Raw genomic sequence first — 18,644 nt, forward strand, 5'->3', positions numbered from 1 at the left:
TCCTATATTTGTATAATACTTTTGTCACGTGAATTGGAAATTGTAATAAATATCGACTAATTTCTTGGACATAAATGTTATCGTCAAAATGAGGTTTCTTCTACACTATGTTATATTCATGGTTAAAGTTTTTCGAGAATGACGTAGTTAACGTATTCTATGTTTAAGAATGAGGGAAGAGAGATATAACGTTACTGTTCTGTTTCCGAGATTCTTCACTTTGCAGACCAGTTGAATAGTTTTGCCAACTAAGCCGGTTATATTCGATGGCACCGAAGTATCGAAGTACGGTCCTTTTCCTTGTGACGGCCATTCTTGGAAAATGTCTGCTTTTAAACGACGTATACCATGTGCTGCACTGTCTGTAACGAAAAATTATAAATGCAACGATAATTAATTACTAGACTTTCAACTTGTCCAGTAAGAATTTCGCTTATTAGCATTGAAAAAACAAACAAAGCCTTACTCAGATTAAACGAAATAACGAAATTTTTAACGAGTTAAATAAAAAAATATGCTTCGTAATTCCCTAAGAGAATGAAATTTTTATAGACCATATTACAACATGATTAAACTCGAAACTACTTTTCAGTTTCACAACGAATAATAATTTATTCTCTCATTTACATTTTGTATGCGCGAGACTTTGGCAACAAAGTTGCACGTACGACAACGCGTGTAATAATAATACTAAGAATAATAATAACAATAATTATTATCGTCATTATTATTATTATTATTATTATTATTTATAAATATTAATAACGTAGAATTTGTACTAGCTACGAATAGAATAATTATTATTGAAAACATTGTATCTCTTAAAGGGGGTTGATTTTTTGTAAATAATTAGGAATAGCAGAGAGTAGGAAACTATTTTGATGACAAATTCGCGATTTGAATAGCAATCGACAAACATTGAATACGTAAGCCACTAACGTCTTCCATGCAAATAGATACAAGTGCGAGAGTAACGGTGGAACGGGTCCTTTGTGGACAAGAGTAGGTACCTGCTATCTCTCTATTTCTAGCAACATATAGAAGGTGTACGTGTACGGTTTAGGTGCATCGCGATTACGCACACACTCGCGCGTAACAACGAGCGTAGCAACGAAACGAGATTGTATTCGCCGCACTGCAGTGCATCGAATATATTAATCTTCCTCCTGTATATCTTAGCGCTAACAATTCCTTTGCTACTCTCTTTATAATCTACGCATCAGTTATTTCATGTAACACAACTTACTACTTATTGAAAAATTTGTTAAATCATCTGGTATTCTGTATCTTCAATTACGAATGAAGTCGGTGTGCAGAGATATTTATGCATTCGCGCAGGAACCTGCTACCGGCCGTCACGTATTGCGATTGAAAATTAGCAAAGCGAATTATCGTAAGTACGCGAGCCCGAACTACCTACGAGAAGCACGTATTACCTACGTACGAGTGGTTAAGCTCCAGCTCTTGTAGTTACCAATTTACAATGGTAAATCTTGTTCATCCGTGCGTCCATTTTCCTCCATCAACTCTTCCTCCATACCAAATTTTACTCATTTTTATTATTATTATTATTATTATCGTTACTGCAATACATATATTAATGATAAACTAAAATATATTTGAGCATAAAATGAACAAATGTAATAAAAACAAAAGTCCCTCTCCGCGAAAACTAATTGTTTCAATTTATTCAAGCCATTCCTACGATATAATATTTTAGCAGAGAGAGAGAGAGAGAGAGAGAGAGAAAGAAAAGTTCATTCTTGTTAATCTCACTTTTGAAATTCAACATTTATTTTTACGAGTATACGGCGAAGAAATTCAAGAGAGAGAGAGCGAGAGAGAGAGCGAGAGAGAGAGCGTTGAGAAAAGGGCTGTACTACACGCACCCTTTTTACCTATTTATCGTAATAAACCTTTTCGAAGCTAGAGGGATAGTAGATATGCACGGAGATTCCCAAATGAACCCTTTTCCAAGGCGTTACCGAGTAAAGCTGCTTTTATCGAGCAGTTAAATTACCCACATCCTTTTCATATGCTAAAGTAGACGATGCGACAACACCACCCTCAACAAATATTCCAAGTTGGAGTAAAAAAACGGCCTGTATCGGTTAGTTGATTCAGCACGCGCCGTTGAAAATCTATTTAACCTCTGATCGAGACAACGTGACGGATCGAATCGATGGGGGAGTACATATCTCTTTTTTTTCTTCCTCCTCGATACCACCAGTTATCTTCAACGCGTAACGTGCAACGTTCATTTACAAGCTAGTCTTGTGTGTGTGTGTGTGTGTGTGGGTCGTGGTTAAATGAATTTTCACGCTTACACATTTCTCCCTGCAAAGCATCAACCTCCCGAAACCATCCCAAACTAACACCCCTAATCTCGTAGCCCCCTATCCTTCTCTTCCCTCTTGCCCATGCTGCTCACCTTGATACCCTACGAGCCCGTTATTTCGAACGAACGCGATAAAATTAGCATACTTATAAATATCCGACGGTTTTCGGAAAATATATAATCCAGTAGACCCAGAGGTAATGCCGTTTGGGAAATAGAACGATAGCAATATCTTAGGGCGATTTTGACAAAGGTCGAATCAAGCGAAAACTTGACCTCATTTGATCATGTTCTTTTTAAAGATCGCATGGCGATGGGGGTATGTTCAAATAATGCAATATAATTTATCTAGTCAACATTTGGCACGCGTTGTGTTTTTACTTGGAGCTTGAATTCCTTGTGGAAAAAATGCTGGAATGGGGTTAGATCTTGTTCGTTTTCTCTGTGAATGTTTCGCGTAGTATAAGAAAGATGAGATACTCTCTTTCGAGGAAGAATTCTCCTTGCGTCTTTCTCAAAGGCCAACGAGAATTGTAGGAAAGATCGAGAACGGAATAATATTCGGCCCACCTCTTGTTCAAACATCGAGAATGCATCGCTAGAAGGCGAATGAAGGAGAAAAATGACTGTGGCTAAGGGAAAAGGGAAGAAAAGAAACGACGGAGTCATATGTACGCTAAAGAAAAATCTTACGAGAAGTGAAAATAGTTGGTAGAAAAGGTAGGAAAAACATATTCGAGTCATTCGTGCCATTTGTGATTTCACAACTAAACGGAAGAAAAAGAAAAAGAGAAATCACCCTCTCCAGTTTCCAAGAAAATATCGTTAAACCAAGATAGAGAGAGAAAGAGAGAGAGAAATAACGGAATTTTGGGAAAATTTTCAAACTTCAAGATCTGTTTGAGAATCGTTAAGTACCGAGTTTTCGTGTCCTGAGAAAAATCTAACGGCGAACTTATTTTTTCCTTTTTTCTTTTTTTTTCCTTTTCTTTCCCTTCGACGACAGAATATAGGGAAAAATAATGTTTGATCGATCGTGCTTTTAGCAAGCTTGAATCGATCAAATCGTTCCTCGTAAAAACGATCAAGACGATATATGTTTACTCTTATTCTCCCGTCAATTCACTAAGTCAATTCACGATAAAATAATGAACTTTCAAGTTTCTCGATAACTTTACTTATTTTTCAAATATCGGATAATTCGATATAAAACGTTGACCCTTAGAAAAAATCTATTACTTTTGCTATCACATTCTGATCAATGCAATCCATCAAATGATTCTTCTCTTTCAACTATTATATTTATAAATTTATAAGGTATATATAATTAATAGCAGTGTAGGGTGGATATTAAATAGATCAATAAAGTTGCATCATTGAAAACGTAATTCAGTTGGAAGCATGCTTTGAGATTGGCTTGAAAAAAGGAATATTTTCAGCAACGTCGCGAGGTATAAAGTTAGATCGAAAAAGTTCCGCTTAGCGGGAAGAGAGAGAAATCCTGCTAGATACGAAATTTCCAACAAAAATTGAAAATTAACCTTCGTCCTCGATAATGCAATCTTTCCTCCTATTTTTTCCTATTTTTCTATTGTTTGTTCGTTAAACTGTGACGCAACCCTTTTTTTTACCGTATTTTAACGAATGTAATATAATTTGATTGTAAAGCAGTTTCCAAAATCTCCGATATCGCCGAGATGCACCCTCGTGGCCATCGACATTTTTGTCTATCACGCAAACTTGCCAACTAATTCAATTTGCCCTACCGTTTCAAAGCCGTAAAAATAATTTATTAGCGCGTTTTCTTCTTTCTCCAGAAAAAACATTACACATTTTTTATTGGATTAGCCAAAAAATAAAATGAAAATTTACTTACGTGAATCATTGGTGTATAGTTTCCCCTTGAAAATAAGTGTATATCGGACAGGGTAGAACAACAGGGTAGGCAAGAATTAAACTGTTCGAACAAACTCTAGCAAAGATGACGAGCCTATATATATAACTTTTGGCTAGTAATAGAGTCGGGGGATAGAAAGGATATTTGAGACATCTGAGTTTGGGATTGGTCGAGTAGAAGGCCAATGGTTAGTCATGCAGATTGAAGGGTAGTCCTAAAAAGAAAGACCGAAAAGTTCTTTTTTTTGTCGATTTCTTTGAATACGGACAAAGAACATTTGTGAAGAAAACTATTTGGACAGACCACCAAGGGTTACATTCTCCTATTTTTTTTTTTTTTTTTTTATACGTGAGATATTATTTGATAAATGAATTTTAATTCACGGTGGAGGGTATAAAACATTATTGAGGAGCTGCTAGCGTAAATTATTCTATGCTTTTTTTCTTCTTCTTCTTTTATTCGTTTATTCGTCTATCATAACTGCAGAGTGAATCGAACAGCCTCCGGGCAGCAAGAAACGTGGAAGAAATCGTTCCTCGAGAAGGTATACATATACCTTCATGGTGTCAGAAATTGTCTACTCCTCGAATAACGTTAAAAACTATTTCACTATTTCAATCGAAGATTCTACGAATGTTTCCTTTAGTTTTTCGCATCTTATGAAAGCTTTATTCAAAAGGTTATTGAAAGTATCTTTTGTTCGTGCCGTTAAAGTGGTAAATGGAAATGCAATTTCTCATAAATGAAACTTCTAATTTCTTGATAATTATTTCAAATTGTAATTTAAGTGTATTCCCTTTTAATGGAGATTCTTAATACTATTATATTATCCAAGATATATGTATATAAAATAGCGTATTTCTTAAAATGCAACTAGAAAAAGTATATTTAAAGAGTTTAACGGAAATTCGTGAATAGAAGATTCTTCTATTCATCGAGGAAAAGCACTTGGGGTTGAAGAATGAAAGAACGAAAGAAAAAAATGTTCATTCCTTCGGTAATGTCAAAGAAAAGCCTCTTTCTTTCGTCATTTCTTCTATTCGTAGGAAGGATCTCTTAAACGAGATGTGCAAGTTAAATGCGTGTTGGTTGGATACGGTTAAAAATTATTGATCCACTAGCGCCTTGGCTGAATGAGAAAGGAAAGAAAAAGGAGATGATTTTTTTCTACGCCATAAAACGTCTTCGCGTCGTCTAAAACATATTTCCCTTTTTTCCCCAAGCCTGATTGAATCAAGCTGACAACGGAGCTTGAGAAAGACAAGTATAAGGACGATATTAATATGACATTGGTTTTGGTGCCAAGCGTCTTGGGAATAACTGCCTCGGAGAAATGACTTCAGAGTTATGAATATAATCAAACGTATCACTATCTATTTATTATGTATTCGCAAAGACTATGCACCAGTAGGTATTGGTGGCAAGTGGTGAATTTATGAAAAGTCCATTTTGGAAAAAATACATTGAAAAAGAAAAAGGAAAAGGAAAAGAAAAAGAAAAAGAAAAAGAAAAAGGAAACTAATGCTCGGTCAGCTTATCGCATTATCTCAAACAGTAGCAGCAGGTGCATCCCACGTATTTTCGTTTACAATTGGTTTATTTTGCGAGTTGTTATGCACACGTTAAATCATCCTATTGATAAATACATAGGATATGGATAGATACATAGTACGTACATATGGATTAACTTGTCGAAATTAGATGATCTTTATAGTATGCACTGTAACCAAAAATATAGGCAACATGCGAACATGTAGTATGCAAACAACCCGTGTGTCAGCGGTTTGTCGCTTAAATAGACGATATAGCATGCATAGTTTATCAATACAACGATCTGAACATAAATCAAAGGGAATATTAACTGACCGTTTGTGTACACATATAAAGATTGGTCTGCTATTCATTCTCGATAAATCAAACAATTTAATCCTAACGATATTTGTTGTTTTCTCTTTAAGTTGGCTGAACAATTGGCAAGTAATTTGATCGATCCATTAGAGAAATTGAAAAATGTCATTTTGATGAAAAGCTAGAGCACGCTTGTCGCGATGGCGATCGTATAAAAGAACAAAATAAAGAAAGGGGAACCAAAAACAGGCGTGAATCGTCCGTCGGTAGGAAATTCGTGCACGCTTCGACAAGCATCGTTCGTGCTTGAATCAACCTTTTAAAGAACTCGTTCAGGCAGGCAGGCAGGCAGGCAGGAAGGCTGACTTTCCCTCTTCCGTTCCTTTCGTTTTGCTTCATTTACTTAAATGGAACGGCACCTATCCACCTACCTACCTACCTACCTACCTACCTACCTACCTACCTACCAAGGGCAAATTAATTAAAACGTATCTCGTCGATGGTAGCACCCTCCCTGCCGAGGGATCTTACCAGATCTCGCAAACACCCTTGACACAAATCCTACATACATAGCTATGTAGGTATATCGTTCTCCTTCATAACTCATCATCCCTTACTTCGACTAACTTCTCAACTAATACTAGACAATGCTTCCCATCATAAATATGCTTTATATTTCTAATACACCTGTTTGTAGAAAAATAATAAACGTAAAATTATTTATTCTATGCGACCCAATTTTTTGTTTCTTTTACAAGAAGAATTTCAATTAATTATTCCCTCATCTTTTCATCCGTCAGGTTGCGTTTTTTTTTTCTTTTTTCATTTTCCCTTATTTTAAAGAAGAATGCCAATTAATTATTGTCGAGTCGTTTCAGGTACGTCGGCCTCGCGTTTATTTCATTTAATTCAATTCATTCGACGTTACGTAGCACCGCGTTCCTTTTACGTTCCGCGATAATTGCACTTCTCCGAGAAGACGATGAGTATCGATGAAGAAAATGTATCATTAACGGAAACCTATGGAAATTTAAATATTCTAATATTCTAATATCTCTCGCGCGACAAGCTTAATGATAATTAAACGATAATTAAACATTCTACAAAATAAATATTTAATATACCGTGGCCCATTAGTCGAGTCATTCAAATAAATTATTATCCTAAATACAACTTTTCCTAAACTTTTTAATACTTTTTTATCGCCAACAACAATAGCATAACTTTAAAAAGTTGTTTTATGTCAATTAGCTACTATGCTAATTAATAAAGTGGTGAGTAATTGGTAGTGTCAACTGATTTATGAACCACCATAGTTTTAAAACTTCATTAATCTTTCACAAAATCCCGGAATACTTTTGTTAACACACAAACAAACAAAATGAACAAATAAAATATTAATTAAAATAATTAATTTGATCTGGTTGAAAAATAAAAAGCTCGACACATATATTTGCAGTTTTCCATAGAAAATGCATAAATTGAAAGTATAGTTCGTTTCGTTGTTTCAGTTTTATTATTACGACCTACGAAGTGAGGGGGTTCCAAGGTGCATATGCACACACAACGCACAACGCACAACGCACAACGCACAACGCACAACGCACAACGCACAACACACAACACACTTGAGGAAATATCCATTTTTAGACGCGTAGAAAAGGAATATAAAATAAAACATTATCCTGTGTACTCGTACTTTTAGCTTCGACTACGTAATACGATTCTTGCTTATGCCGCGAGAAGAAAATTTCATTTTACACAAGAGTTGGATGTAGCTTAACGATAATATCATTTCTCATGTCAGTTCATGCGACACGTTTATATACGATGCCATATTCTTGTTTGTACCATTAAAATATCAAGTGAGAAATGAAAAACCCACGGCTTGCTTTTAATCGACGCCTATGCGAATCAACTTTTTTCTACAATTTTCTTCATTCAACGTCTCTGTTTGAGAAAGAACATTTTCAAGCGCACGAGTATTTATGTATTATTCAAGAAGGAAGTAAAGTTTCTTTCTGGCTTTGAAACAGCATCTAATATGTGCTTCACTGCGGTATAAGTTGCATGAATCTATAATACAATATCGGATAGTAATATTTATTAAATAAGTTGAATAGAAAATTCTACGATGTGTTTCAACGGGATTAGAAAAAGAATATTGTACGAGGTAGTTTAGTTTTACTTTCGATTAATTACATTTGTGCATCTTTAATGAACATTTTGTTTTTTCTCCCAACTAGACTTTAGAATATTCCACGAGATATTTCTTAATTCAATGCTTTACTAATCATCTTTCTGCACGCTTGATTGCGATGTTTCAAGCCATGTTTCAAGCCATGTTTCAAGCCATGTTTCAAGCCATGCTTCAAACGACGTCTCGTCTCCTGGACAGGAAAGGATAGAAGACAGCTAGATCGAGAATCGAATCTTCGTTTACGTTGCGAATCACAATCTCTTCTGATTGTCAATACACGTCTGATTATCAATGTACCCACTGATTACAATAGAAACGAATAAACATCGATGTTGCATCTTGTACTAGAAGGAAGGGGGCACATGGTATTTTGCATAGAAATCGTAAAGGACCAGGGGAACCCATTCGCGAGAGTATCTTGAAAAGTCGGAGCAATCACTGCGACTGACAGTTTCTCGATAACTGCGACGATCGCGTCAAACCATTGTTATTATCGTCATAACAAGCCTGCAAAATAATTCATATTTAGGTCCTAAATAACATTTGAAACAATTTGAAAATCTAAATAGAGAAGGAATATAATATACGATTACGATTTTAAGCAGATATATGTTTAGCTGAATATACAATAACTCAACATAGGAGTTTCAGTATTAAAACCGATAACGAACGCCAATAAATACGACCTCCCATATCGATTGTAAAAATGTACGAGAGAGAGAGAGAGAGAGAGAGAGAGAGAGAGAGAGAGAGAGAAAGAGAGAGAAAGAGAAAGAATTAAAAGCTCGTAGATATTCGCACTATCCACAAAATCACGCGCAAATTTATCGGCCACTCATGAAAGATTAATTCGTTCGGATTTAATATCGCACGTTTTCGAATTTAACCGTATATCAGTATTGGAGTAATTCATCCAATTTTGACGTGCATAGTCCTCTCAACGGTAGGATAAATCACGATCTATCCGTTAATTCTATGACAAACCACGATTTTCCAGCACGTCTCGAACGTTATTCTTCGCGAATGCGAGCAAAAAGAAAGATAAAAGAATGAAAACTTTGATACTTTTCAGATATCCTTTCAACCCTCACCCCACATTAATTTTCACACGATGTATGTATACGTGTAATTCACTATGAAGGTGCGAGAGAAGGAACTAATTTTTTCTTTCGCAGAAATAAAAAAGATGAAGAAAGAAAGAAAGAAAGAAAGAAAGAAAGAAAGAAAGAAAGGAAGATAAAGAGATGAACCGAGAGATAAAATGAATTGAAAAACTTTTACACACCAGGTTACGTACCTACTTGACTCTATAGGAGAAAATTATATAATATATATTATTGTATATATTATAGATTATATCGCGTTTTAATTTTAGTAATTTTTTGCATTGTAATGTCATTATTTTATCACACCTATCATATTTATTAATAATGAATAAAAGTGTCCACCAAGCTTGATTATCATTATCGTTTTGATTCCCTTTAAGACGATAAAAAAAAAAGTTGTTGTTAAGACGAGATGGAGGGTTAAAGATAGTTAAGGTGCCGAGAATTCCGAAGAAAATTGCTGACAACTGCAGACGTGTCTCGACGATAAGACTCTTTTGCTATCTTATTTAGTACGTAAGCTTCTTAAAAGCTTTACTGTTTAATTAAGAAGGTGAGTTGGAAATTTTTCGAAATGTTTCAACTTTTCATTTTCTTTTACTTTTCTTCCATCGAGTGTGCGTGTAAGTTTAATCGACACGAGTCTTTTGTTTACGATTATTCAAGATAAATTCTCTGTGTTCGTTTGCATTTTTTCAACGCAAACGAATCTTACTAAAACTTGAAGCGGATTTTAAAAATAGGTTTTTCCTGGTACTCTTCATCTTTTTCTTCTTACCGTTCATAGTGACGGCTATCAAACCGAGAAAAGCATACAAATGATGTTTATCCATCAATGCCTCGCAATCTTTTCCTTCCCTTTTCTATCTCTATCTATTCGTTCGCGATTCAACATTCAATATTTCCCGAGTCCAGCCGAAATGTTGACGTTGATGAGTCCAAGTGATAGATGTGCCGTAGATCCATCATGAATTATTTTCTCCCTTGAGTAATGCCAATTTCGATATCCCTTCGCCGACCCCTTCGCCGACCCCTTCGCCGACCCCTTCGCCGACCCCTTTCTTTAATAAACATACGATAACAATTGATTAGTTGGATATTTAATTTGTTCACATGAAATTGTTCCGTAGGATTTTGGAAAGATGAAAAAAAAGAGCTATTATTCGTTATTATGTATCCTTCCAAACTTTTTCCTTTCCGACACTTTTTTCAACTCGTCCAAGTCGCTTGCTTGGCTCCATATTCAATCAAAAGTTTAGAGAAAAATTAACCTCTTTCTCACTTAGTCTACTTTTTCCTTCCTTCGTTTCTTCAAACTTATTCAATTTTGCAATATTACAGGTTAATACCGGGCTTAAGAAGCCAAACGTCGGAGATATGTTTCGAGAAAAAGAAAAACTTTACTTATTTTATTATACTATTAATGAAACAAAACAAATGTTCTTTTTTCTTTTGAATCGACTATAATATCCCTTTAATTAAATTTCCCTAAAAAAGTTGAAAATGATTTGATCTCTAATCGACATAATTGATTCATCGAGTAATCTAACAACAGCAAGAAGAACAACACTCTCCAAACCGTGTGTTCCAAGTTGAAAACAGCTCGATGTTTCGAGATTTGGAAATTTTTCATCAAAGATACATTTCACTTGTTTTACATTATTTTTGCTTAATTTGAAGAGTTGGTAAATTTGTGCATAACTCGAGTCACTTGAGAAAAACAGCAAGATAAACTTTCTCCTTGGTGTTTTTTTGCTTGGTACACGGTAGAAATTCGTCTCTAGTTAGTGTTTCGAAAAGTTTTCTATCGTTAGAGTTATAAGGATAAAGGTGAATATCGTCCAGGCAGCCGTTGGTGCCGAGTGTAAATCTACTTGGCCGCTTGGGTATTATAAAAGGGCTTTCGCGACGGCATGGAATTCCGTTGAAAAAGTACGTGTATACGGCACTTTGCTTTGGCTCCTCTCCAACGGGGTCGGTCGGTGTTACGTTTCACGATTCGAATTTAACCGACTCGGTCTCTGCCACCCATCGCCACCCATCTCTGCGTGTTGTTACCGATACATCCGAAAATACTGGATTCGTTTAACGATCATTTCCAATTGACTTTGGTCCCTTTTAAAAGCGAAACACTGTACTGCAACACTGTGCTGCAACAATTTCTACCAACTCCCCAAATTGACGTTTTTTCTTAAGGGATCAAACTCTTGACTGGCTGGTTCATTGTTCATTGGATTTCTTGCTATCATCTCGACACAATACCTTCGGAAAAACATGTTGCCATCTTTTCAGTCCTTGAGTGACAAAGCAACCCAATAAGGGTATTGCTCTAGTGTGTAACTCGATCCGATCCTCTTCCGTGAAAAAGCTTACATCTTGAAAGCAACACGGAATATATGTATTTTCTTGTAAGAGAATGAATGAAATTCGTTGCTCGCAATTTCTTTGGTCTTCTTGACTCGCCATAGTTGCAACATTCGATATTTTTCATTTATTTGTTAAACATATTTTACGACAACATTTGACTTTATGAAGTTTAGTAGTGCAGCAACAACAGTCACAACACACACCTTGTATGTAGAACACGCGCTAAACTCGCTCCAAGTTGTCAGAATACATATCAGATTCTCGTGAGAATAAGGATGGAATAAAAGTTTGCATTTTTTGAACAGCAATAGTCGAGTTGAAAGCTAAAAGTTTCTCTCACCGAGACGTCTCTAAAAGTCTCAACGCTTTTCTTTCGTCGTCCTCTTTTACCATCTCTTTCTTTCTTTCTTTCTTTCTTTCTTTCTTTCTTTTACAAGAGAACTACATTCCAAGTATATATATATATATATATATATATATCTATCTATCTTATCGTAGGCGTTATTTCGAAATAATCTCTCAGATCCGATCAAAAGTTTAACAATAGGGAAGAAAGAAAATTCGATAAGAACCAAGGAATCTATTTTCTAAGAATAACCAAAAAGATTCACCACAATTTTGTATACATATGTATACACATTACGTGCTCATATTTACAATATCGGTATAAAACATCAAAGGGAAACCGTAACGTAACGTTAACGCGTAAACTCAAGTTCATCTTAAACTCTGAGCGTTCATCGCGTGCCTTAAGAAGGGAAACCTTCGTGTAGTACGATTTTACGCCGTTAAACAAATCTAATTTTCAGCGACAAATATTGAAGCTGTTATACGAAGTCGCACGAGCACGTAGACTGAAATGCTTCCGGAATGTAGAATAAACAAACCTGATACGCGAGTATATTCGTGATGTACAGATTATACACAGAGAGTGTATCGAAAACTTCATAAAAAATATCAATTTATCTAAAGAAATGTTTGAAAAATGGCCATGCCAAGAAATTCTAGCTCACACGAATAAAATATACTTTTATCCCGAGTTAATTTTTCATAAAAGTAAAACTGACGAACGTATTTCGCATGATAAAGTTAGCAGTTGTATCCTGCGTTATATGTGACATATTATTAATAGTCAACGTTGGCTGGAATTTATCGCCAAAGTAGATGACATTTCGATCGAAAATATCGTTAAAGTTAAAATTACTCAACATAATGGGGCGATAAACATGAAACGATCTCAAAAGGGTTATTGTATTTTCAAGGAGATTTCCTTGAAAGTACGAGAAGCTCGCATCCGGCTTGGGAAAGCGTTCAGCCGGAAGTCAGATAGTGCGAATCGATGTAAACCATTCTTGAATTTCTCCATAGTAAAGCGAATGAAAAAGGGGATGAAAAAGTGGTGCGTGGGTGATGTGTGGGCGGTGTTTGGCCAACTTGTATAATACAGTTGGACAATAGAAAGAAATTAGGAAAAAAGATTGGAACGTGGCAACATTACGCGAGCTTGCCGAGACCTGCTAACCGCGAAATCGATATTTAAATTCATTCCATTAATGGAAGTCCGATCGTTGAGTAATCTTGTACCGAACAATCCCTCGAACAATCCCTCGAACAATCCCTCGAACCCGTAAATTCGAAGAGAATGCGAATGCAAGGCTTGGGGAAATAACCAAACGCGCGATTAAACGTCTATTATGTACATGTCCAATGTAAATATTGACGTTTAGACGAATTTACAGATTGTCGGATACTATTATTATTTCTAAATATAACTAGGAAATATTTGAAACGCACGCGTTTCATTAAAATGAAAAAAGAGGATAAAGAGAAGGAGGAGGAGGGAAGGCAGGGCAGGGCAGGGCAGGGTAGGCAAAGTTATAAAAGACGTTGTCGTTCTTCGAACAGCTTGTCTCGCGGCGGTGGAAGAATATTATGGCAACGGTATGGCAACGGTATGGCAACGGTATGGCAACGGTATGCCACACTATCCAACTGCATTCGCGTTTATAACCCGGAACACTAAATAACACGTAGCACCTGTGAGATATCCAACGCTTTTATATATAGTTTTATCTCTTTTTCTACTCAACTTTCAGCTAATGTCTTCATTTATTTCTTCTTAAATCAAGGCTTGAAAAATGATTTCAAATGTAGTCTCAATAAATAATAATTACTATTAAAGAACTTTATATATTGGACGTACGTTCGCAAGTACTTTATAATCATTAAGGACTTTAATGCGTTGGTTGAAAAGGAAAATGAAAACTAGGACCAGCACTTCTCGCATTTGTCAAATCTATGAGAAAGTTGATAATCATATGTGTCGATTATATAAACGCAAATTGTCAACGGTATAATGAGTGACGTATAGCCAAACTATGCACGGTAATAACGGAGGGGGAACACGCGATATATCGACATTTATAAACCGAAAATCCTGTCGCTTGGAGAGCAACGGTCAACGTCATACCGAAAACCACATTTCGTGGCTGAATCGACGTTAGTTCACCATCCAACCGAGCAAATTTATCATTGCATACGTTGTATTTCTCCCTATGGTTTTGCTTTAGACTGAACAAATACAAAATTAGGCGAACAATTATTTTCTTTTTTTTTTTTTTTTTTTAGATATCAACGATCAGATATTTCAAATATTACGAACATTTTTCATTTCTTTCATTTACTCGAAGATTTTAAAATCATTTCAATTTCAACTGTGTGTGTATGTGTGTGTGCGCGCGTATTTAAATATTTTAAATATAAAACCTCACATTTCTTATAATCCAACATATTGTAGGTAAAAAAAGAGGGAACAAAAAGTCTCGTTCAAAAAATGTTTCCATTGAAAAAAAGAAAACAAAATAAATTGGCTTACAAAGGATTAACATATGCATTATATGTAAGTTTAAACTTGTATTTCTAGTTGAAATTAAAATGGCATTTAAATGAAAGCGAACGTAGAAGAATAGAATGGATGGTTCTCGTTCTAATTTCACATACGGAACTTGAAACTTCCTATCGGATTGGAGTTTAAAAGCCACATAAGCGCATCGACGATGTTAGTCAACTGCGATAGCATTTGCGAATTCGTCGGATCATCGTACTTCAATTCTCAATTCCTCTTTTTATTTCTCTTTACCTTTTTCTATGCTCCTTTTCCTCTCTAGCGTATAAACCAGCATATGTATTTTACTTTGCTCACACACACACACACACACACACTTATGTTCACATATATATATATATATATATATATATATATATATATGTCGACTACGCGCGTGTGTGTATAACTACCCTTTTGTTCTCCAGTTTCACATTTTCCTCCTCCCTGCCTTTTCTCTTGATTTTGTTTTGTTTTTTTTCCTTTCTTTTTTTCGTTGCTTTGTAGTGTACCTACTAACTAATACGTCACCTGACTGACGGAATTTTTATAGAAATTATACGAGGTATACTCGTGACGCACGTAACTCCGTTCCCGATTCGTATCGCTCATAACGTTGTTTAAATCTTACGGAATAATAAGCGCTTAAATATTAGAGTATTATGTGTTTTCATGTGTTCTGCTGCAATAATAAAAGTATGTTATACTAATTGTTGGCATTTTAATAAGTTTCCTTTGTGACGATAACTCGAATAATATATAAATATATTTGTATACATTTAGTATAAAGATAAAATCGCTCACCATAGAGTAACATCGAAAATATGAAAACGCAGATCATCCTGAGGGACGCGTTCGTGCCATTACCCACGGTGTTATATTGTAAATCCATTCGCAGTGCTTTTACGGTCCATCGTTTCCGGTACATTTCACGATATTCCCTTGAAAACGGTGTAACCTGACGAAAGGAAGAATTTTCTTCCTACACGGTAAACACGGTGCCACGGTACACACGGTACACACGGTGCACGGTGCACGGTGCACGGTGCACGGTACACGGTACACGGTACACGATACACGGTACAAAGTACACAGTACTCTTTTCCTCAATGTATCTTTCGATAAAGAATCTTGCACTTTCGAGGACCTTTCTCACCCTTCTCACCCTTGAAAAAGTTTTTCAACACTCGTCACCTTCCCTCCGGAACTTTCACCCTATCGGTCATCCGTCGGCTCCTTTTTTTTCCATGTATAAAAAAAAAAATAACATAATCAACCGAATCGTTCTTCTCTCTCTCTCTCTCTCTCTCTCTCTCTCTCTCTCTCTTGTTGGCAATTAAATGAAAAAAATTGGAATAATAAATGTTTGCATTTTTGCTTCATTTCTGTTGCACTAAATAAGTTAAAAAACACAAAGGCGTGTATGGAAAAAAGTGAGAATAAAGAGGCATCTCAGCATCTCTCGACGCTGTTGTGGTTTTTCTCGTTGCAATTAAGCGAGGACGTCGAGAAATAGGTTGGACGGCCGGCGGAGGCTTATGATTAAGCTTAATGCGTGCATGCGTGTCGAGGATTTTCTCCTTTTCCCTTGGAAACGTTGGAGAAACAAATCTCCTTTTTAATTCGTGCCACACGTCACTGTGAAATAAAACCTTCCAAAAATAGAGATTAAAGTTTTACGAAAGAAGAATAACCAACAGGGTAGGAGGTTGTTTCATTGAAGAATATACACCGATAAAAACGAAAATTATACCATAATGAATATTTGTTCATGACCAAAATAAAAGGCGCACGCGCAAAATATCGATATCGTCCACAAAAGAAACATGCTACCGGCGTTTTTGAATAATCCCACCTATGATAAAAAACAGAAAGAGGATAGACGAGTAAAGCGGTGCGTAAAATTGAATTTTCTTTCGTAAAAATCGCCCCCACGCAAATCGAATCACCGATGAAACTTTTATGTTTTTCATTCGGACGACGAAACAAAAATACGTCACTACTATGTTTATTTGCCTATATGTGTTGCATCCATTAGTTATCCTCGCGAAATTGTTGTTTTCGATCTGAAAACAAATAGTGGACAGCAAACAAATTCCAACAACGGCAACGGCAACGGCAACGGCAACGGCAACGGCAACGGCAACGGCAAAGGCAACAACACAACGATGTAACAAACGATTGTTATTTTTTTATATTTAAACAAAAATAGGTGTACACGTATCAATTTCCCCTTCCCCTCTTATATCCATCGATATCCAGTAGTCCTGGTGGTGGTAACTCACGGCAAACGGGATATTTGTCCAGGTCGTATCAAGATTATCAGCAAAGACTTATTACAGCCTGTTGATTTGGAATATAAACTATTGATGGTAGTTTCAATCATTACTCGTGTTTTGTTTATAAAGAATTTTCACTGATTTTGAATTCATCGCACGTATAATCTAGGAATCCAGAAGACTCTTTTTTTTTTCTACGAGTTAAAAAACAGAGAGAGAAAAGAAAATAAGGTCTATCCTCTGACCCTTCTTCCTCGACGTCTTAACAAATCTCTCCAGTTAGGGTGGAGAACTTTTTCGAGGCCCAAAGCTTGTTGATTCAGTACTTTTCAAAAGAACGGTGTTGACCAAGTAACGACAAATTGTCGAGTAAAATAAAACTGGACTTTTAGACAAAATAAAAGGAACATTGAAACAACAACAACAACAACAACAACAACAACAACACAACAAAAACACACGAATTAGGAAATCGTTGGCACGTGGTCAGATTTTGGTGGACTCTTTGTCTTTCATCCAAACTTATCTAACATTGCGTTTTACACTAATTTTGGATGACGTACTGCTCTAAATAGTCAAAAAAAAAAAATAATTAAAAAAGGAAGAAAATGAAGTAAACGAAGTTAAGCAAAGAGAGAGAGCGAGAGAGAGAGAGAGAGAGAGAGTAAGAGATAGGGAGAGAAAAATTGAGTAAACGAAACACACACACACGCGCGCGCGTCAGTTTTCCTTCATCTTAAACGGTCTCGGTACTCGATGCGATGGTGTTCTTCGCAAGGGAGTCGCGCGCGCACATACTCCGACAAATAAAAGGTACACGCGCGGCTTAGCGATACTGAGCGAGTAAAGGAGTCAGGTGACGAAGGGTGGATAGAGACGGGACAACATCGCAAGGGAGACGCGTCACGGGGATCTCATCGTTCTTCCTACTGTGAGCCTCTGGAGTCTAAGGATGATCAAGAGAAAGACAGAAATAAGGGGGGTGGTAAAAGAGGGAAATGAGAGAAATGAGAGGGAAGGTAGGGAAAAAGAGAGAGTGAGTGAGTGAGTGAGTGAGTGAGTGAGAGAGAAAGAGATAGAAAGAGATAGAAAGAGGGAGAGAAAGAGACAGGTGCGTAAAGAGACCACCGGATGAAATGGTGCCGTGGTGGAGACCCCGATCCAACTGCGCCAGCGCTTAGCGAGATACCAGCCCCCGACCACCGACGTCGACTCTTACCACCACCCTTACCGCCACCCTTGCCGCCACCCTTGCCGCCACCCTTGCCGCCACCCTTGCCACCACCATCCTTCCCTTCCATATCTAGCGAGCCAACCACTACCAGCAACACCAGCAGCACAACCGCCACTCTTCCCCCAAACGTCAGCAATGCCAGAGTTCACTTTTCTCTTTGTTTCTGCCAATGCCACCACGTTCGACGACAATACTCGTTACATACCAAAAACGTGCGTTGTTAAAACGACTAACGACTTTCTAACTCTCCTACCATCTTCGCATTGTCTAGGTGTGTTCTCTTTTCTTTTTTTCTTTTTTCTTTTACTTTTATTTTCTACCTTGCTCCAAGATCGTTACAAGAGAACTCTTTCCACCCATCCATTCTCGTTATCACGCAGCATGATCATGCGCGTGGTTTTGCTTTATGATTGCTATGATTATACGCCCACTTATGTAAATTATTAAATATATATACAGATATAGATATAGATATGTTTCTCTGCGCGTAG

At 36.6% G+C, this 18,644-nt stretch overlaps 1 protein-coding gene across 3 annotated transcripts in view; it reads right to left on the bottom strand.

Moving 5' to 3' along the window:
* LOC107072133 (zwei Ig domain protein zig-8) overlaps positions 1–18,097 on the bottom strand; it is a 32,345-nt gene extending 14,248 nt beyond the window's left edge. For 2 of the 3 annotated variants that reach the window (XM_015331818.2, XM_015331816.2), the window contains exons 1-3: positions 17,625–18,097; positions 15,445–15,876; positions 196–362 (exon numbers count right to left, since the gene is read on the bottom strand). In XM_015331818.2, coding sequence (XP_015187304.1) covers positions 196–362; positions 15,445–15,568 — 291 coding nt within the window. In that variant the 5' untranslated portion in view covers positions 15,569–15,876; positions 17,625–18,097. The remainder of the gene's footprint in view (positions 1–195; positions 363–15,444; positions 15,877–17,624) is intronic. The other variant, XM_089175501.1, reaches the window with a different exon arrangement.
* Between the last annotated feature and the right edge of the window lie 547 nt (positions 18,098–18,644).

This window comes from Polistes dominula, unplaced genomic scaffold (genome assembly GCF_049000335.1).
Source record: "Polistes dominula isolate Pdom_NZ unplaced genomic scaffold, Pdom_raw_medaka contig_17, whole genome shotgun sequence".
Taxonomy (NCBI): Eukaryota; Metazoa; Arthropoda; class Insecta; order Hymenoptera; family Vespidae; genus Polistes; species Polistes dominula.